Source organism: Suncus etruscus, chromosome 14, assembly GCF_024139225.1.
Source record: "Suncus etruscus isolate mSunEtr1 chromosome 14, mSunEtr1.pri.cur, whole genome shotgun sequence".
In the NCBI taxonomy this organism is placed as follows: Eukaryota; Metazoa; Chordata; class Mammalia; order Eulipotyphla; family Soricidae; genus Suncus; species Suncus etruscus.
Genome location: NC_064861.1, coordinates 50023670 through 50045424, shown reverse-complemented (window position 1 = coordinate 50045424; position 21755 = coordinate 50023670). Strand labels below are relative to the sequence as shown.

At 40.5% G+C, this 21755-nt stretch overlaps 1 protein-coding gene across 1 annotated transcript in view; it reads left to right on the top strand.

The window, feature by feature from the left end:
* Positions 1-19848, top strand: part of CES5A (carboxylesterase 5A) — a 69095-nt gene extending 49247 nt beyond the window's left edge. The window contains exons 14-18 of the mRNA XM_049787401.1: positions 1263-1410; positions 10896-11045; positions 13522-13594; positions 13681-13837; positions 19708-19848. Of these exons, the coding sequence (XP_049643358.1) occupies positions 1263-1410; positions 10896-11045; positions 13522-13594; positions 13681-13837; positions 19708-19848 (669 nt within the window). The remainder of the gene's footprint in view (positions 1-1262; positions 1411-10895; positions 11046-13521; positions 13595-13680; positions 13838-19707) is intronic.
* Positions 19849-21755: the final 1907 nt, after the last annotated feature.

Below are 21755 nucleotides of genomic sequence, written 5' to 3'. Positions count from 1 at the left end.
CTGCATCTTATCTCCTGTTAGCCATCTTCCCTTTGGGCTCCATGCGGCCCAAAGATCCAAAAGCCGGCCAAGAGACAAAAAGGGCCGAATCCCTTTCGTCCCAGGCTTATCTAACTTTTTTCCGACCCCTCCCAGGAATGGGCGGTTTTGCAGGTAGGGTCACACCTATTATCCGGTTCCCTAGACCCCTCCCAGAAATGGGTGGGTCTTGGGGTACACCACAAGAGATGATCTCACTGGAGGTGGACTAGAACCTGGACCTGAGCTCAGGAAATACTTGAATTTGGTCCCAGGAATGGAAGGGGACCGTGTGGGAAGATGCAGGAGAATGGGAAGGGGCCTTGGAGAATTCTGGGAGCTGTTTTTCATCAGTTCAAAACAGCAGGTCTTTGAGCAATGTGGGGTTTGTTTAACATCATTTCATTCTCACATGGATACTAATGTGGGCTACAAAGGCTCTAGGAGACATATTTGACCCCCACAGAAGTTTGCCAAATTTGTGAAGGTTCTCACAAAATGTTTTCACAAAAAGGTGTGGTGCTTTGCTTGGTGGAAAGTCCAAAGCTGTTAGCTGGGAGTGGGGAGGACATTAGGATGCATGCCCAGAGGCTGTCAGTGCTTCCCACCATCCCACCGTCAGAAAGTGGCCTTCTGGGGCTGGAGCAGTGACGCAAGTGGTAGGATGTTTGTCTTGCACACATTAACCTAGGATGAACCATGGTTCGATTCCCTGGCATCCCATATGGTCCCCCAAGCCAGGAGTGATTTCTGAGTGCATAGCCAGGAGTAACCCCTGAGCATCACAGGGTGTCGCCCAAAAGCCAAAAGCCAAAAGCCAAAAAAAAAAAAAAAAAAAAAAAGGTAAGTGACCTTTTACACATGCTCAGTGGAAGAGTTGCACAGGGGAGAGTTTTAGGCCTAGCTGGAACCAGTTATGTTTGGAGCGAGCTCATGCGTCAGCAAGTATGTGGCCTTGTCAGACAGCAGTTTTGATGACTGAGAAGAGAGGGAGCAAGTGTTTTAAAACGAGGTGCTTTTTCTTTTTCCTAGGACCACACACCCTCTCTAGCTCATGGGTCCATCATTTTGGACAGCCCACTTTACCTCAGTCTCAGAACTCTCCCCGGGGAAATGGGTATCATTTATTATCCTCACATCACAGAATTTCCAAGTGGAAGCAGGGAGGCAGTGCCTGGGGAGCTCTCAGCATTGTGCTCAGGGGCTGCCGTCCCTCATGGGGCTCTCCTGTGATTTCCTTGCAGCGCACCTCCACCCAGTATTCACAGCTTGTGGCTGAAGAATACTTCCCCGGCAAGCGATCTGAGTTAGAAGTACGAGATGCTCTTCTGGACTCGCTCGGAGATGCCTTCTTTGTGGTTCCTGGACTGGTCACAGCTCAATATCATAGAGGTGAGTCTTTGAATATCCCCAGACAACCCCACCATGCCTCCAGGCCACAGACCAATGAACCTAGTGAGTTATGGAAAGGATCCCTCTGTGTTGCCTTGGACCCCACCACCTACTATGCTCTCTTTCTTCATTGTGATGGATTCTAGAGGTGGTCTAAGATATAATGCTGAATGCTGACCTTTGGAATGCCCACTTTCAGACATTAGGAATGTTGATCAGTTATTTAGACTCCTCCTTTTCCACACAATATAGAAAAGTACTGCCTTCCATAATTTGGAGATCAGCACACAGGTTCCTTTCTCTTTGTAAGTGCTGTCTCAAATACTTCAGCTATAGATAAGGAATAATGAAGCAATCAGAGATTGCTTGCAATGATGAAAATTCCTTTCTTTTCTCTCTTCCCTCCCTCCCTCCCTCCCTTCCTCCCTTCCTTCCTCCTTCCCTCCCTCCCTTCCTCCTTCCCTCCCTCCCTTACTCCTTCCCTCCCTCCCTTCCTCCTTCCCTCCCTCCTTTCCTCTTTCCCTCCCTCCCTTCTTCCTTCCCTCCCTCCCTCCCTTCCTCCTTCCCTCCCTCCCTTCCTCCCTCCCTCCCTCCCTCCTTTCTTCCTTCCCCCCTTCCTCCTTTCTTCCTTCACTCCCTCCCTCCCTCCCTTCCTTCCTTCCTTCCTTCCTTTCTTCCTTCCTTCCTTCCTTCCTTCCTTTCTTCCTTCCCTCCCTCCCTCCCTCCCTCCCTTCCTTCCTTCCTTCCTTCCTTCCTTCCTTCCTTCCTTCCTTCCTTCCTTCCTTCCTTCCTTCCTTCCTTCCTTCCTTCCTTCCTTCCTTCCTTCTTTTCTTCCTTTCTTTTCTTCTATAAGTAATTATCAAAGACTTACTCTGTTCCTTGCACAATTTTATGCTCTGGAAACATAGCAATGGATAAAGTAAAGTCCCTGCCACCATGAAACTCATATTCTGAAAAATAGAGATAAGCTGCCATTCTATTCATAAAAACCTGCAATGAATAAATACAGAATATATAGATGTTTTATGTATAATAAATGATAACCAATGCTATCAGGCAGAGTATGGGTAGCAATGATAGGTAATTATGGGAAGATATGTTATAGAAGGTGTTATATGCAGATAAGAAGATACTGAAAACTGATTCTTAAATTGGCGACATAAAGGTCCTTGGTAATTTTGACAGAAGTTGTTTTGATGAAATGATAACGAGAAAACCTGATTAACATTGATTCAAGAATGGGCAAATTCAAAAATGGGCAAATTGATTTCTAGACTCAATGCAATCCTAGTCTCAACCCAATTGCAATGTGGTTTTGAACAAATGAATGAATTGATTCCAAAAATTCTGGCAAGGATAGCCAGAACAATTTTGAAAAGGAATAACAAAATTTGAGGACTTACAAGACATCTGATTTCAAGACTAATATTGCATCTATAATAATCAAGACGGTATGGTATTGGGTAAGATAGAACGGTGGGTATGGCACTTGTCTTGCACACTGCCAACAGGGTTCGATATTTGACATATCATATGGTTCCCTGAGCACCACCAGAAACACCAGAGTAATTCTTGAATGCAGAGCCAGGAGTAAGCCCTGAATATAGTTGGTGTGACCCCAAAACAAACACACACACAAAAAGAAAGTCTGGTATTAGTTGAAACATAGACAAATAAAACCAGAACAGAGTTCTAAAAATATCAAGCTAATGGATTTTCAACAAAGGTCTGAGATAATTTAGTAAGAAAAGAAAATTCTTTCTATTCAACAAATGGAGACAGAATAATTTTATATTTATGTAGCAAAATTGAACCTCAGCCCTCAACTCATATGGTGTACAAAAACTAGCTTGTGGTGTGTTATAAATCCAGTTGTAAAAGCTAAAATTATACTTAGGGATAAAACTTCTGTTCTTCTATAAAAAGAAATAACTATGAAAATTAATTTCATCAGAACCCTGGAAACAAATCAAGGTTAAGCAAGCAAGTAAATGTTTTCCTGAGATATAAAGTCTTGGGCCTCAAAGATTACTGGTGTCTTTGTTGTTGTTGTTGTTGTTTGTTTTTGTTTTGGGGCACACCCAGTGATGCTCAAGGGTTACTTCTGACTATGTGCTCAGAAATCCCTCATAGTTTGGGGACCATATGGGGGACCCTGGGGGATCGAAATGTCCTGGGTCAGCCACATGCAAGGCAAAGGCCTATTGTTGCATCATCGCTCCGGCCACAAAGATTGCTGGTGTTTTAATGAACTCTTACACCACCCCCTGCTACTCATCTAGTCAGTAACTTTGAAGACAACAGTGAAAATGTGTGGGAAATATTTCCTAATACTGGAGGAGAAGAATGGATCTTGTTCTCAAAGAAATGTACGTTTGTTTTGACTTGTCAGATGGCCTCCTAAATTGACTCAGACTTGCTTTTATTTCAATCAACTCAGAACTCTCTTAGGGCTCAGGCCTAGAGGACATTTTCCACAAGCATTTAATGATGAATTCTTTTGCTGCTGCTACTGGAGACAAGGGCAATTCGAGTAACAATGGAAGAAAGATAGAAAGGAAAAAAGGGTACAAGATGGTTTAAGGAATAAAGGCTTGGAAGCTACCTAATATCCCTGGGTATCTGGAAGGCCATGTGCAGGTTCAATGTGGAGAACATGCTCAGAAAATGCTCAAGGAAAACCATAGGATCTCACATCTGGCGACTTTCAGGTTCTGCACCAACAAAGCAAAGGTTGTAGCAGAGTTTTAAACAGTCTGGCTACGTGTTAAAGGAATGCTTCAACACACATAGTTTATCTACAGAGGCTGGGAAGTTTTTATTTATTCTAACATTTGTGGTAATCTCAACTCATCTGTCAAATTATTAGATGAACTTGAAAAAACTAGCAGAAGAAAAACTTCTGTAGCTACAATGATGAAGAATATAGATTTCACAAACTTAGTACAGAAACATAATTAACAGTCAGCCACCACAAAAATAAGTAGCACACTATGGGGAGGGAATAAAATATCATTAATTGTCACATTAAAATATCCAATTTAAAGAACGTGTTTAAGGCATGCAAAGCAACAAGAAGATATGTTCCCTATATAGGAAAATATTAATATAAATTATTGCTAAGAACTCCAGACAAAGTTTTAGTAGAGATTTTTAAATCTAATTTAAATGTGCTTAAATAACTAGAAATTATGTACCATATAAACATACAAAGATTGTCTCAGAAAATAAAGGTAGCAATTAATACAATATATAAATAGGAGCCAAGCAGAAATACTGGAGTTGAAGAGTATAATAATTAAAGTTTAAATTTTGCTGGAAGATCACTGGCAGATTAGACCATAAAAATAAAGAACTTGATGATAAATCTATTGTGATTACCCAATTTGAATATTTTAAAAAGGAAAAAAGGAAAAAAAAACTAAAAAAACTTCAAGACATAATGAAACACTCTAATGTAAATATAACAGAAGTTAATAATATATAAATAGGCAAAAGTGATGGTACAGTGGACATTTGCCTTGCACACAGCCAACCCCAGTTTGCGTGGTTCCTAGCATTCCATATGGCCCCCCAATCTTGCCAAGAGTAATCTCTATGCATAGAGTTAGGAGGAAGCCCTAAGCACTGCCAGATGTGTCCCCAAAATAAAAATAATAATACTTAAATAAGTATGATCAAAATGTCCCAAATAGAAGAAAGAATTCGGGGCCGGAGAGATAGCATAGAGGCAAGGTGTTTGCCTTGCATACAGAAGGTCGGTGGTTCAAATCCCAGCATCCCATATGGTCCCCTGAGCCTGCCAGGAGTGATTTCTGAGCATAGAGCCAGGAGTAACTCCTTAGCACAGCCAGGTGTGACACAAAAACCAAAAAAGAAGAAGAAGAAGAAGAAGAAGAAGAAGAAGAAGAAGAAGAAGAAGAAGAAGAAGAAGAAGAAGAAGAAGAAGAAGAAGAAGAAGAAGAGAAGAAGAAGAAGAAGAGAAGAAGAAGAAGAAGAAGAAGAAGAAGAAGGAGAAGAAGAGAAGAAGAAGAAGAGAAGAAGAAGAAGAAGAAGGAGGAGGAGGAGGAGAAGAAGAAGAAGAAGAAGAAGAAGAAGAAGAAGAAGAAGAAGAAGAAGAAAGAAAGAATCCGATCAAAATGTCCCAAAGAATTCATAATCACATTTGAATCCCGTGTAAGAGAAACTCAGATAACTACACAAAGATGTTTTATAAACAATCAAGTGAAAATTACTGAAAACATTGAAAGAAGAGACTAGCCATGTATAAAATATTTTCAAAATATCAACAATTGGTGTTTTATCAAAACTGTGGAAATAGGATGACAAAAAAAGAATTACATATTTGCCAATTATTCTTTTATTGCATTCTTAGATGAAGTACATGAAGATTCCAGTCTCTCCATAACACTTTCTACTTTTTTTCTTGAAATTATTTTATTGTATTCTTTTTTTTTTTTTTTTTTGGTTTTTGGGTCACACCCGGCGATGCTCAGATGTTACTCCTGGCTGTCTGCTCAGAAATAGCTCCTGGCAGGCACGGGGGACCATATGGGACACCGGGATTCGAACCAACCACATTTGGTCCTGGATCAGCTGCTTGCAAGGCAAACGCTGCTGAGCTATCTCTCCGGGCCCATTTTATTGTATTCTTAAAGTTCATGAAGTACATAAAAAATAAAAAAAGAAAAAATAAATAAAAAAAGAAATTAAGACATTTTGACATTAGTGAAAATTGAGTGTTTCACTTGTAAATCTCAAGTTGTAAATCACTTGTAAATATCAATCTGCCTAAGAACCCTTAAGATTGGGCTGGACCTTTAGCACAGTAGTAGAGCATTTGTCTTGCGTGCAGCCAACTTGGGATGGTTGGGTTTGATCCCGGTATCCCACATGGTCCCACTAAGCCTGCCAGGATCTATTTCTGAGTGCAGAGCCAGGAGTAACACCTTAATGCCTTCAGGTGTGGCTCAATCCCCTCCTCAAAATCCTTAAAGGCTCAAACAAATGGACACTAGAAAGGGTATCAAAGAAGGGAAAGAATCTCAGTAATAAAATATTTAGGATAACTATAGCCAAGAAGGGATGAAACATGTTTACTAGAAATTATAAAATTGCAAAAAATGTTAAAATAAATAAAAAATAAATGAAAGACTTTTGTTGTTATAGATTGGAAGTAAATTTTAATGCATTCTCTATCAAAATACTAATTTATTTTTTAAGTAAGTGAACAAGATTATGGATAAATTTGCATGAAATTTCAAAGGACTAAGACTAGCTGAAGTATTTTTTTTATTTTATTATTATAATAATTTTTAAAAGAGCATTTGGAAAATTTGTACATCCCTTTTTTTAAAGCCTATTCACTATCAAGGAGAGATAATCATGATGGTATACCAGAAAAAGAATAGATCTATACAATAAATTCAGATCCAGAAATAAAAATGTATGTCTAAGATACATTGATTTCAAGAAGGCTGCCAAGAAATTTGAATGGGGGAAAGTATCCTTACAGCAAAAGTTGCTGAGACTGGGCCCGGAGAGATAGCCCAGCGGTGTTTGCCTTGCAAGCAGCCGATCCAGGACCAAAGGTGGTTGGTTCGAATCCCGGTGTCCCATATGGTCCCCTGTGCCTGCCAGGAGCTATTTCTGAGCAGACAGCAGGAGTAACCCCTGAGCACCGCCGGGTGTGGCCCAAAAACAAAAAACAAACAAACAAAAAAAGTTGCTGAGACTATTCAAAGACAAGCAAATAATGAAATTATGCCTACCCTAATGGTTGAACAACTTAAGTGTAAGAGAGCTGAAACTTGGACCTCATTGAAGAAAATGTAGGGATAAATTAATTTGAACCCTGAATTTTGCAATAGATTCTTGTATGTATCAACAAAAGTATACTTATAGCAGCTGATCCAGGACCAAAGGTGGTTGGTTCGAATCCCAGTGTCCATATGGTCCCCTGTGCCTGCCAGGAGCTATTTCTGAGTAGACAGCCAGGAGTAACCCCTGAGCACTGCCGGGTGTGGCCCAAAAACAAAAAACAAACAAACAAACAAAAAACAAAAGTATACTTAAAAGTAGATAAATCACACTTTATCAAAATCTTAAAAATTACTTTACATCAAAGAACAGTATAATGTAGGGCATTTGCCTTAATCTGGCAGACTTTGCCTCCTGCGGCCCCCAGGTAAATTGAGTTTGAGACCCCTGATTTAATGCCTGAAATAACCATATTATGAACAACTTGGTAAATATGGTGTTATAACAACTCAACAACAAAAACCAAACAGTCCAATTCAAAAATGGGCAAGGAATTTGAAGGGACATTTCTTCAAAAATGTGAAAATGTCTAGCAAACACATGAGAAGATGAGCAGCATTATTAGTCATTAACACATCACAAATCACAGTCACAGTGAGATGTCTATAAGAGAGTTAATGAAAATGATGGATAAAGGTGGTGCAGTTGATGATGGTGGTGATTTTAAGCAAAAAGTAGAAAGTGTTATGGAGAGACTGGAATCTTCATGTATTTCATGTAAAGATATAAAATATATAAAACGCACCCATTGTAAAATTTTTATTCTTCAAAAAGTTAAAGGTAAATTATTCTTGAACCCAATAATTATAATTCTGGAATATACCCAAGAACACTAAAAACAGAGATGGTTAAACAAAAATTGCTCAGATGAAGTTCATCTTCATAGTAGCCATAAAGTAGTAGAAATCCAAGTGCCCAGCTACTTATAAATAGAGGCACAAAATATGGTCTATAAATATAATGGATTAATTTTTGGTCATAAAAATGTGAAGTGCTGGCACAGGATACAACATAAAGAGAACTTAAAAACCATTATGCTAAGTTAAAGAAGGCAGACATAAAAAGCTATGTGTTATCTGATTCAATTTATATAAAAATCCAGAAATGGAAAATCTACAGAAAGAAAATCAGTGATTTCTAGATTCAAGGGACAAGTGGTGGAAGGTCTAAGGTGTCATATGAAAATATTCTGGATTTACATGGAGATAGTGTCTTTACAACATATTGACTCTACTCAAGTCCATTAAATTACATACTTTGAAATTACTAAAGCAATTTACTTTATATCTATGAAATTTTCCTATAAGACTTAATGTGGCTGAAATAATAGTACAGCGGGTAGGGCACTTGCCTTGCATGCAGTCAATTTAGGTTGATTCTGGCATTCCATATAGTCCCCCAAACTCACCAGGAATGATTCCTTAGTGCACAGTCAGGAGTAAGCCCTGAGCATAATGGGGTGTAGCCAAAAAAAAGAATACCATTGAATTTTTAAAAAGCCATGGATCATAATAGCATATTCAGAATACAATTACTTGTCAATAGTTTAAATGCAGACTAGAAAGATTCTTCCAAAAAGAAGAGTCAATCAAATCAAACAATTTGATTACAAATGAGCAAAAGGCTTGAAAAGACTCTTCACAAAAGAAAATACACAAAAGTACTGAAAAAGGTGCTCAGTGTCGTTAGTCATCAGGAAAAGGTAAAATAAAACCCCAAATGTGGTAGCCCTTTATTCCTTCTGGAACGACTAATATTCAAAACACAGACCATACAAAGAGGTAATATTGACAAGAACACAGAATGTTCAAGACCATTATCTCCTTTGGTGAAAATATAATATTGTACACTCAGACTAATGCCAAGTTTTAACCTTACATTACAATTTTAAAAGCACACTGATCCCATTACTTCACTGTTCTAGTATTTGCTGAGGAGAAAAAAGGCATCTACCTACACAATAATTTGAATATACATTTTCATGGTAAACTTAAATCATAATAACCACAAGCTTGAAACAATCCTATCATCAGATAAATAAATGATAGTATATTTATGCAATAGCACACTACCTGTGTTGACAAATAAAAAATGGTCAACTTGCAACATACATGCTAAGCATGATGAATCTCAAAAGCGTACTACTAAAAAAAGAGCCATGCACCCAGGAGTAGACATATATGATTCAGAAGATGCACAATTAAATGGGGCTTGATAAATCTTGATAGTATTTTGGCAAAGTAACTAGAAAATGGCAGGAGGAAACCTAGGGTGTGGGAAATGTCCTTTGTCTTGATATGAGTGTGGTGGTTATAAGACGAAATATATCTCTCTGAGATCTTGAAGTCTGCTTTATATTGCCTTTAAGTGATGCTCCAGTGGAAGGAAAGAGAGAAGGGAAAGCAGAGCCAATGAGCACCAGGCAAGGGGGCGGTGAGGACCGGGGGGGGGGGGGGGTCCCTCACTAGAAGGGAGTGAAAGAAACCAGTGAATTTTGGAGGGGAGTTTGTGATCCATAGACTGTTTATATGTTCCTGTGTTACATCTAGGTGTGTTTTAATAAGAGGCTTTGTAAAAAACACTTTGCTTCTAGTGGCCATGATCCAGTAGAGAAAATTGTTGGTTTTTTCAGGGAAAGAGGGCTAACATGACAGAGCCCTTTAGTGCAAAAGAATGGAAGGAATTCAGGCTGCAGTGTTGGAGGGCAGGGAGAAACTTGGTTCTGTTTGTCTGCAGATAGTTGAACCAGGGTCAAGGAGAGGTCTCAAGGAGGGAGATGCTGACTCAGTTTGAGGGAATGTTTAGGGGAAAAAAGAGCTATTTTCCCTCTCTGGCTTCTCTGAGGACTGTTGAGGTCTTTGCCTGGGGGTATTACAGCAGGAGAGACTAGTCTTAAATGACAAAGAGGGTTCAGGACAGGAACTGGGTGCTGAAAGGAGATAAAGTGATTTGCATGGTACCCCTTTACTAACAATATTACAACCACAGTGTGCAAAAGGGAAAAAGAGAGAAAGAGTAAAGAAAAATGACTGCCATAGGCAAGCAGAGAAGAGGGTAGGGAGGAGGAGGAGAGCGGGAGGGAAACTATGGACATTGGTGGCAGGAAATGTGCACTGGTGAAAGGTGTTGTACACTGTATGACTGAAAATCAATCGTGGACAACTTTTTTTTTAAATAATGTTTTATTTAAACACCTTGATTACAAACATGGTTGTGATTGGGTTTCAGTCATGCAGAGAACACCCCCCCCCCCTTCACCAGTGCAACATTCCCATCACCAATATCCCAAATTTCCCTTCCCCCGACCCCATCCAGGCCTGTATTCTAGACAGGCTTCCTACTTCCCTCATTCATTCACATTGTTATGATAAATCATGGACAACTTTGTAATTGTGGGTAAAAACCAACTATATTACGAACAACCTGGTAACCACAGTGTTTAAATAAAGTAATTTAGGGGAAAAAAGTAATAACTAGTCATAGAAATTTTCTCATAAAGAGTAATAAAAATAATGACAAAGTGAGTTTTGGGTCCCTCTGATCACTGAGCTATCCCTCTCACCTGTGGGTGGGTCCATGATCCAGGGCCTAGATTTGGGGGAGCAGGGTATGCTTCTGGCCTGCCCAGCCTGCATGGCAGCCCGACCCTTTCCTACATCCTATAGATTCAGGCTCTCCAGTCTACTTCTATGAATTCCAACACCGTCCCCACTGCTTTGAGTCCTCGAAGCCTGCGTTCGTGAAAGCTGATCACACAGACGAAATCCGCTTTGTCTTCGGAGGGGCCTTCCTGCAGAGTGACATAGTCATGTTCGGTAAGAAACTGCCCCTGGGGACGTACTGTTTTCACAGGGATGTGCAGGGAAAGTCACACTCCACAGCGACCATGCAGCACCTCAGCCAGAAGGGAAGACAGGGAGGGCTGGCCTTGGATCAGCGCTTGGCAGACACCTCAGCCTCAGAACCCAGGCAATAGTATCTATTTGTATTTTTAGAAGCCAAAACGGAGAAGGAGCCACCCGAATATGCTTGATGACTGTTACGTCTTGTATTAAGCCTGCAGGTGTTGATTTTTTTGGGTTTTTGTTCTCTAAACTCTGGGTCCCACCTCACCGTGCTTCTCAGAACTCCAATAAGCCAAACCAGTCAATGCTTTTAAAGACAAGTACCCCATTTTTCTTGGTTCTAGCTGCAAGTGGTCTGAATGCTGATGATTTTATGTAGATGTTCTTGAACTAGCAGTGCTAGCCTATTATTCCTGAATGGATGACATGTTCACTGCCAAAAAAATAAAAAAGTTAAACACTGAGGTGAGGTGATAAATGATAAATTCCTAGATAAATGATGGGAATTGCCTACATCAGATATTGCTTAAATGTTTAATGCGGGGAAAACCTGGCCTAGTACAGGCTCACTTCACACATTGCAACTTATTCATTATTTTCATTATTCATTGTCATCTTGTGCTACAGATAAGAATGACTCAGTTTCATGTTGTCATAAAGATGAAATGAAACAATTCCCACAAAACGCATGAAGGGTGACTGTTGGGGCAGGAGCAAGAGTGCATGGGTGGGCACTTGCGCATACACCCTATCTGGGTTTGATCACCAGCACCCCATAATTTATGGTCTTTGAGCCCTGCCAGGAGTGATCCTGAGTGTAGAGTCAGGAGTAAGCTCTGAGCACTGTTGGCTGTGACTCTCAAACAAAGATAAATATAAAATTAAAAGTAAACATTATAATTATGACGTTGCCACCAATATCTAAAGTTTATATATAATAGGCAGATGGATCTTCCTTAAGGAACCCAGATTTCAAAGAGTTCCATTTCCTGATTTCTAAACATTAATGTGAAAAAATTAGCCAGCCAAAGAATGGAGGAACTTATACTAACAGTTTAGGGAGAAGGAACTATGAATGCTTTGGAAAATCCTTCCTGCTTCTTTTTACACATGAGATTGGCAAGCTGAACCAGGACTTTTTACTCATAGCTAGGAAGAATGATACCATCAGTAAGGGTAATATCCTCAGGCAGGTGTGAGGAAACAGGTAACCTTATATATTCATGGGAAACTTCTATTTTTGTATGGTTACTTCCATGTGTGAAAAATTATGCATGCCCACTAAAACATGTCTTTTACTAGCAAAATAAATGGAAATAATATAAAATCCATTTTGTATTTTGATGCTGGAGAGAAGAAATATTAGGTATGATTGATATAAATATATTAATATAGTAGACATTGCTGTACTATAAGTGATGATTATAGAATTTTCTCCAAATTGTAATTTTTGAAGAAAAAGAAAGATGCCATATACTATTAAAGCACTATGTTGACATAGGAGCTAGAGAGATAGAACAGAGGGTAGGGCATTACCTTGCATGAATCCAGGTTCAATCCCCAGTATCCCTGTATGGTTCCCTAAAACCCTCCAGGAGCGATCCCTAAGTGCAGAGCCAGGAATGAGTCCTGAGCACCACTGGATGTGGACCCCCCCACCCCACCAAATGTAAGGTGTACTTACCTGCCCTGTCTGGGGTGGATATTAAAACAGCTGGTAGCAAGGCCTATCTTTGAGGTCAGCTGGAATGGGGGGAAAAAGGAGAGTGAAGTTCTCTCATTAAAGACTGTTTCTGTGTTTGGATTTTCTTTGAGCAAATGTTGCTCTTTCAAATAAAGAAGTCCTTGATGGGGGATAGAGCCATGCCTTACATGTGGTTGACCTGAGTATAATTCCCAGACCCTGTGTAGTCCCTGAATCCCAACATAAGTGATCTCTGCATGCAGAGCCAGGAGTAAGCCCTAAGCTTTGCAGTATTAAACCCCAAACATAAACAAACAAACAAAATAAAAACCTTGCTGGGCCAGGTCAATCACTGACCAGACTGGAGCACAGACCTTGCATGCAGAAGCCTTGTGTTCAATCCCTGGTACCATATGATCCTCAAATAGGGCCAGGAATGACCCCCCCCCCAACCATGGAATGGAGAGTAGCTCCCCAACACTGCCAGGTTGATATGTGATTAATAAATCCTATCAATTCATTAGTGGGGAGAGGGGTAGGTCCCTGTCTCCAGAGGCTTGCGACCTCATAAGATGTCGGCATGGCATGAGGGTCCTGGGGAGTGCACTCTGATTTACTCGCCTGGCGGCTGAGTTGACCTTGCAGCTAGCTCAGCACTTGGAATGACACTTGGGCTGTTGAGAATCTCTAGGAGAAGCGATCGCCTGCCAGATGATTCTGGCCAGTGATTGTGCAAGTGTGTTCTGTGATTCTCTGCTTCAGAGGGAGCCACGGAGGAGGAGAAAATGCTCAGCAGGAAGATGATGGGATACTGGGCCAACTTTGCCCGAACTGGGTGAGTAAACCTCTTTGCTTCCCCCAGTCTCCTGTCTGAAGACAGGCCTCTCACCCCTCTCACCTGGTGCTCTTTGCTCACTGCAGGGATCCTAACGGAAAGGGCCTGCCTCAGTGGCCCGCCTTCACAAGCAGCAAAGAGTATCTCCAGCTGAATCTGAACATCAGCGTGGGCCAGAGGCTGAAAGAGCAGCGCATGGCTTTCTGGACCAGTATCTTCCCCGTGATCCTGTCTATGGGAGCTGTCTGCGATCCGCTCTCTTCCCTACTTTTCTTTACTCTGTTCCTACATTTGTTTTTTTCTTTGACTTCTTGAGAAGCTCTCTTGGTATGAGCTTGGGGTTTCTTCTCCTTTGTTAACACCTACTACAATCATGCTCTTCATTCTATGATTTGCTGCATTTTGGCAGGGATCTCCCGCCATCAGTCTTTATGTTTGATGATGACATTTATTGTGGACTTGGAGAAAGTTCTTAGAGGATTTTTTTAATTGTCCCCCCCCCCAAATAATAATAAAATTGGCTGGTCTTGGAAAATTTTTGGACTCTGTCAATAAATCTGCAGGAGAGCTGATTTGTTACATAATAGTGATCTCATTATTCAAATGAAATAAGACAAAACTGTAATATATATAGGGAAATATATAGAATACATAGGGAATGAATTTCACTTTATGCCCCAAAATTTCCCTGCTTTCCCCCATGCCTCAGTACTGAAGGGCCCTTTATTTCCTCAACTAGGGGGTCTCTTCTCAGACTGCGGACACATATGGAAGAATCAGCATGCCCAAGAGTTCAATTCTCAGTCATAAAAGGCAGATGCCATTCTAGGTCAGGAACCCAGAGTCAAACACGGGACAGAAAGGTCAAGTCAGTCACTCGGCGGTGGGTAGCTCCAGGTAAACAGGGTTGAAGAAAAATCATTGCCACACAGGATTAAGAAAATAAGACAGAAATAAGAGAAAAAGTGTAGGGTTAAGTATACAGTACTTAGGGTTCATGCCTAGCATGCTCCCTGCCTGGATTTAAATCCTAGCACCACACCTTAAGGCCTCAGAGCATTGTTGGGTGTGGCTTTGAAGCATCTATGGGATGACCACTTGTTATCCCTGGAACCACAGGGTTTGAGCATCTCTTGGCCTTCACATTGAAACATCAGCTCTATTGACCAACTAGCTATGAACCCCCCTGAGCCTCATGTGGAAGAGCCCTCACAAAGAAACAATAAACCAGAGTTATCATTTGATAAGGAGAGGTTGTGCATATCATCATTTAAAAGATGCACTTTTCCTTTCTCACATATATAACATATCCAAATTACCAAAATTAGTGCAAAGAAGGGAGAGTTTCTATATTTACTCAGAAAGGCAGCTTAGAGGACTGAGATACGTTCACAGGGTCATAGTATGTGCTTTCATGCAGGCCCCCTGGGTTCCATTCCCCAGCATCACTTGGTTCTCTGAGCACTTCTAGGAGTGACTCTAAGCACTGAATTGGGAGCAATCCCTGACCACTATTGGGTATGGCCTCAAAACTAAAATAAAGTTCATCTGGGTTAGAGATCCCCAGCTCATAGCCTGAATCTGGCTCCCAGAAATGTTGTGTTTACCTTATGAAGTGTCAAATATATTTTGAAATTATCATCCAGATCATCTTAAATTGAGGGATTTCACACTAAAAGCTACATTTCCAGCTTTTCCAGAAAATAAAAATCAATGTTTGCCAGCACCTATCCTGCATTTCCACATGGTAACTAGGACTTATGACAGTCCATACTGCATCTCTGTGAAAATTAGAAGTCATCCTGTACTCAAAGCCTTCCTCATACATCTTCCCAGAAACCGTGATAACTTGGTCTATAACATTATCTATCATTATAGGAGGTGCTCATGACACAAAGGCACCTTCATTGAAGTGGGCCCTTGTGCAGTGCATGGCCTGCACAATAGGGCTTAGCGACCTTGAAGAGGCAACCTGCAAAGAACGAAGGAGCACACCTTCCCAGCATTCCCTGGTTCCCACAATCTCCTCTGTTATTTAGTAGATTATTCACCTAGAAAACATTGTGAAATTAATCTTTAAAATATGCTAATTATCCACCAATACATACATGGCCTGTCTACCTCTCACAGTTCCTGTACCCTCAGACTGCTTTCTCATCAATAGAGATGTCTGATAAGATAAAACCCATTTCCACATCTCTGAAGCTCAGCAGACCTCTCTGGACTGCTTATCTGCCTGCTTGGGTCTAAGACTTGATCCTGTGTGGCCTCCTCCCTCCAAGGGCTCCCCTTCCTTGCAGGTGAGCCGACCTGCCCACAAAGGGTGGAGCCAGCTGAATTGTGCTGGATCTTTGAAGCTCAGCAGACCTCTCTGGACTGCTTCTCTGCCTTCTCGGGCCTAAGACTTGATCTGGTGTGACTTCCTCCCACCTAGGGCTCCCTCCCCTTCCTTGGAGGTGAGTTGACCTGCCCACAAAAGCACAGGCCCAGATGGATTCACTAATGAATTCTTTCAAACCTTTCAAGAGGAACTACTACCCATCCTGGCAAGAATATTTCATAAAATTGAAAAAACAGGAACACTTCCAAATAGCTTTTATGAAGCCAACATTACTTGATACCTAAACCTGACAGAGATGCTACCAAAAAACAAAATTACAAACCAATATCGCTGATGAACACACATGCAAAGATCCTCAACAAAATCCTGGCAAATAGGATTCAATGCCTCATTAAGAAGATCATCCACTATGATCAAGTAGGTTTCATCCCAGGAATGCAAGGATGGTTTAACATCTGTAAATCTATCAACATAATACACAGCATCAACAGAAAGAAAAATAAAAATCACATGATCATATCAATAGACGCAGAGGAAGCATTTGATAAGGTCCAACACCCATTCTTGATCAAAACTCTCAGCAAGATGAGAATGAAAGGAACCTTTCTCAACATAGTTAAGGCCATCTACCACAAACCAATGGCAAATATTATCCTCAATGGAGAAAAACTAAAAGTCTTCCCTCTAAATCCTGGTACAAGGATGTCCTCTCTCACCACTCCTATTCAACATAGCACTGGAAGTACTTGCTATAGTGATTAGGCAAGAAAAAGATATCAAGGGAATTCAGATAGAAAAGAAAAAAGTCAAGCTCTCACTGTTTGCAGATGACATGATTCTCTACTTAGAAAACCCTAAAGACTCTACCAAAAAGCTTCTAGAAACAAAAGATTCATATAGCAATGTGTCAGGCTACAAAATTATCACACAAAAATCAATGGTCTTTTTATACACCAATAATGATAGGGAAGAAATGAACAGTAAGAAAACAACCCCGGGGGCCAGAGAGATAACATGGAGATAAGGCATTCTCCTTTCATGCAGAAGGTTGGTGGTTCAAATCCAGGCATTCCATATGGTTCCCTGAGCCTGCCAGGAGTGATTTCTGAGCGTAGAGCCAGGAGTAACCCCTGAGTGCTGCCTGGTGTGACTCAAAAACCAAAAAAAAAAAAAAGAAAAAGAAAACAACCCAATTCACATTAGTGCCACACAAACTCAAATATCTTGGAGTCAACTTGACTAAAGACATGAAGGACCTATACAAAGAAAACTATAAAACCCTACTCCAAGAAATAAGAGAGCACACACAGAAATAGAAACACCCTGGTCATGGATTGGCAGGATTAACATCATTAAAATGGCAATACTCCCCAAAGCATTGTACAGATTTAATGCAATCCCTCTAAAGATACCTATGACATTCTTCAAAGAAGTGGATCAGGCACTTTTGAAATTCATTTGGAACAATAAACACCCTTGAATAGCTAAAGCAAACCTTGGGAAAAGGAATATGGGAGGCATTACTTTTCCCGATTTTAAACTGTACTACAAAGCAATAGTTATCAAAACAGCATGGTATTGGAATAAAGACAGACCCTAAGATCAGTGGAATAGGCTTGAGTACTCAGAGAATGCTCCCCAGACATATAATCACCTGGTTTTTGATAAAGTAGCAAGAAATCCTAAATGGAGCAAGGAAAGCCTCTTCAACAGGTGGTGTTAGCACAACTGGTTAGCCACTTGCAAAAAAGCGAACTCAGACCCCAACTAACACCTTGTACAAAGGTCAAATCCAAATGAATTAAATACCTTGATATCAGACCTGAAATCATAAGGTATATAGAACAACACATAAGTAAAACACTCCATGACATTGAGACTAAAGGGATCTTTAAGAAGGAAACAACACTCTCCAAACAAGTGGAAACAGAGATAAATGGGGATATATTAAGTTGAGAAGCTTCTATACCTCAAAGGAAATAGTGCCCAGGATACAAGAGCCACCCACTGAGTGGGAGAAACTGTTCACTCAATAGGGGCATTTGCCTTTCATGCAGAAGGATAGTAGTTCGAATCCCAGCATCCCATATGGTCCCTCGAGCCTTCCAGGAGTGATTTCTGAGTGTAGAGCCGGGAGTAGCCCCTGAGCACTTCTGGGTGTGACCCAAAAACCAAAGTAATAAAAAAAATCACCCAATACTCATCAAATAAGGGGCTAATATCCAAAATATACAAGGCACTGACGGAACTTTACAAGAAAAATTACCTAATCCTATCAAAAAATGGGGAGAAGAAATGAACAGACACTTTTCCAAAGAAGAAATACAAATGGCCAAAAATGCTCCACATCACTAATCATCAGTAAATCATCACTAATTATCAGAGAGATGCAAATCAAAACAACTATGAGGTACCATCTCATGCCACAGAGATTGGTACACATCACAAAGAATGAGAACAAGCAGTGCTGGCGGGAATGTGGAGAGAAAGGAACTCTCTTTCACTGCTGGTGGGAATGCTATCTAGTCCAACCTTTATGGAAAGTGATGTGGAGATTCCTCCAGAAACTGGAAATTGAGCTCCCATATGATCCGGCTATACCATTCCTAGGGATATACCCCTAGAGACACAAAAATACAACACAAAAATCCCTTCCTCACACTTATATTCATTGCAGCACTCTGGAAACAATCAAGATGCCCTTCAACAGATGAATGACTAAAGAAACTATGGTACATATACACTATGGAATATTATGCAGCGGTCAGGAGAGATGAAGTCATGAAATTTTCCTATACATGAATGTACATAGAATCTATTATGCTGAGTGAGATAAGTCAGAGGGAGAGAGAAAGACACAGAATAGTCTCACTCATTTAAGGGTTTTAAGAAAAATGAAAGACATTCTTGCAATAATTTTCAGAGACAAAAGAGAAGAGGGCTGGAAGTTCCAGCTCACTTCATGAAGCTCACCACAAAGAGTGATGAGTGTAGTTAGAGAAATAACTACATTGAGAACTATCCTAACAATGTGAATGAATGAGGGAAGTAGAAAGCCTGTCTTGAGTGCAGGTGGAGGTTGGGTGGGAAGGAAGAAGAATTGGGACATTGGTGATGGGGTCCTTCAAGTCCATAACCCACAGTGCTGAGAGGATCATGTAGTGCCAGGGGTCAAACTTTGGGCTCCAATATGTCAGGTTTGATTACCCTCAGCTGTAGTAGACATTTTTTGTTTGTTTGTTTTTTGTTTTGAGGTCATACCCAGCAGCGCTCAGGGATTCTTCCTGGCTCTATGCTCAGTAATTGCTCCTGGCAGGCTCGGGGGACCATCTGGGACTCCGGGATTCGAACCACCTTCTGCATGCAAAGCAAAAACCCTACCTCCATGTATCTCTTCGGCCCCAGCTGTAGTAGACTTTAGCCTCCTCCTGGATGGTTGAGCACGGTTTCATGAGCACATTTGAATTGATGCACTTTTATTTTTACATCTAGATTGGTAAAGTATGAACTGAGTCAAAAGGTTTCAACATTCTCCTCTTAAATTCTACAAACCACTCCACAAGAAGTACCCACATGCATTTCACAATCCCCTACGGTTTCCTTTCATTATGAAATCAGAAATAATTCCTAATTATAAAATAAACAAAAAAATAAAAAATAAAATAAACAGTTCACTATTTTATGAAAAGTCTTTTATTTTTTGTACTTGAACCACTAAATCAGAATGAGAGACAAAGTGGTTTTGTTTCCAATTCATCTGTAAATTTCCCAGTGTCCAGCAGAGGGCAGCATTATCACAGAAGAAAAGGCTTCCCTCAGGCTTTTTGGAGTGCTGGTGATGGATTCCTCGATGTTGGAGGAAGAAAATCAGGCTCCAAACCAGTATCAGATTATGAATGTTTCTTTTCCCTGAAACACTCAGAAAGGGAAGAAGTGAAACCAACTAATTTCAAAAGCCTGATAGACTTGGTTAAAGAGGTTGAGATTGGGTCTCCTTTCCCTCCCTCCCTCCCTACCTTCTACCCTTCCTTCCTCTCAGCAGTCTCTGGGGGTTGACCTGGGATTTTTCTTTTTCTTCTTAATTTTTTTTAATTTAATTTAATTTAATTTAATTTAATTTTATTTTATTTTATTTTATTTTGGTTTTTGGGTCACATCCAGCAGCGCTCAGGGGTTCCTCCTGGCTCTTTGCTCAGAAATCGCCCCTGGCAGGCTCAGCGGACCATCTGGGATGCCGGGATTCGAACCACAGAACCTTCTGCATGCAAGGCAAACACCTTACCTCCATGCTATGTCTCCGGCCCCTTCTTAAGTTTTTGTTTGTTTTATTTTAGCGCTATATCAGGTGGTGCTTGGGTCTTCTCCTCCAGCCTCATTGATTGAAAGTTGCTCCTTTCAGTTCTCAGTGCAGTGCTGGATCACTTTTGCATACAAACTCTGGGCTCAGTCCTTATGTTGGTGTCTGGGAATCAATCCCCCTCTCTCAAGCAGCGTCTCGAGTGTTTCAAGGAGATGCGGAGACATGAAAATTTGTAAAAATGATTTATTACTGATGCCCGAGTGGCATCAGGGTCAGTGCAAGGGATGAAACTCAGAGCAGAGACCCTGAACCACAAGTCTCCCAGGTTTTATACAGCACAGGTACAGCGTTAGTGTTATCTCACCTTCTGCCACAGACAAAGCTGTGGTCTTTATCTTAGAAAAACATTTCTTTTTTACTTTTATCCTTTAAGGAAAAAAAAATACAACTTACTGAACTTAAAAACAAATAACTGTAGTAGAATGCTTGTAGTAGAATACAGGCAGAGGATTGGAAGGGGGGTGGGGGTAATGTTACACTGGTGAAGAGGGGTGTTCTGGTTATGACTGTAACCCAAATATGATCATGTTACTTAAATAAAAAATATATTAAAAAAGGGCCCGGAGAGATAGCACAGTGGTGTTTGCCTTGCAAGCAGCTGATCCAGGACCAAAGGTGGTTGGTTCGAATCCCGGTGTCCCATATGGTCCCCCGTGCCTGCCAGGAGCTATTTCTGAGCAGACAGCCAGGAGTAACCCCTGAGCACTGCTGGGTGTGGCCCAAAAACAAAAAACAAAGAAAACAAAAAAAAATAATAAAACAAAAAATATATTAAAAAAAAAAACATTTTAACTCAGGCCTCCTAACTCAGTTAGGAGAACATTTATCATAACAAAGAAACAACCACAAAAGTTAACAGTGGGTCATAAAACCTAATGGAGAGGTGGTTACATCCTTTATCATGCAGGGTAAACATTACATCTAGGGTTGCATTCCTACTCTAAAGGATGGGGATGGCTAGCTTACCCGGATCTTAAAGAAAAACAGACCCTGAGTGAGTTGGGGTATATGGCCCCTCCCTTGAGTGGGGCCAGGACTTCTCTCTTTGTGCTGACCTGAGGTTTTGATATTCAAAGTGAGAACTTTTTTTTTTTTTGAGTTAAACTGAAAATTTTATTATTTTTTTATAATTTTTATTATGAATTATGAGAACAAAAGATGCAAAGAAAGAGGATAAGGTAAAGTTACAGTGGAAGGACAATCACCCATAACATAATTATCAGAAGAAGTCCCCTTGCTGTTATCTTAACTTTGAACTTTCACCAAAGAAAGTTAAGATAAATAAAACAGAATCCATGTGCAATTACTTTGTCCCTCAAGTCCCCAGATTGTAGCACATTATAATATTTCTTAACAGCACACAAGGCAATCTAAAGCCATCAAACTTACATAACTCCTTAAACATTAGAGGCATAGTATTTTTTACATTTCCATGTACATGCATATTAACTTAAGTTAAC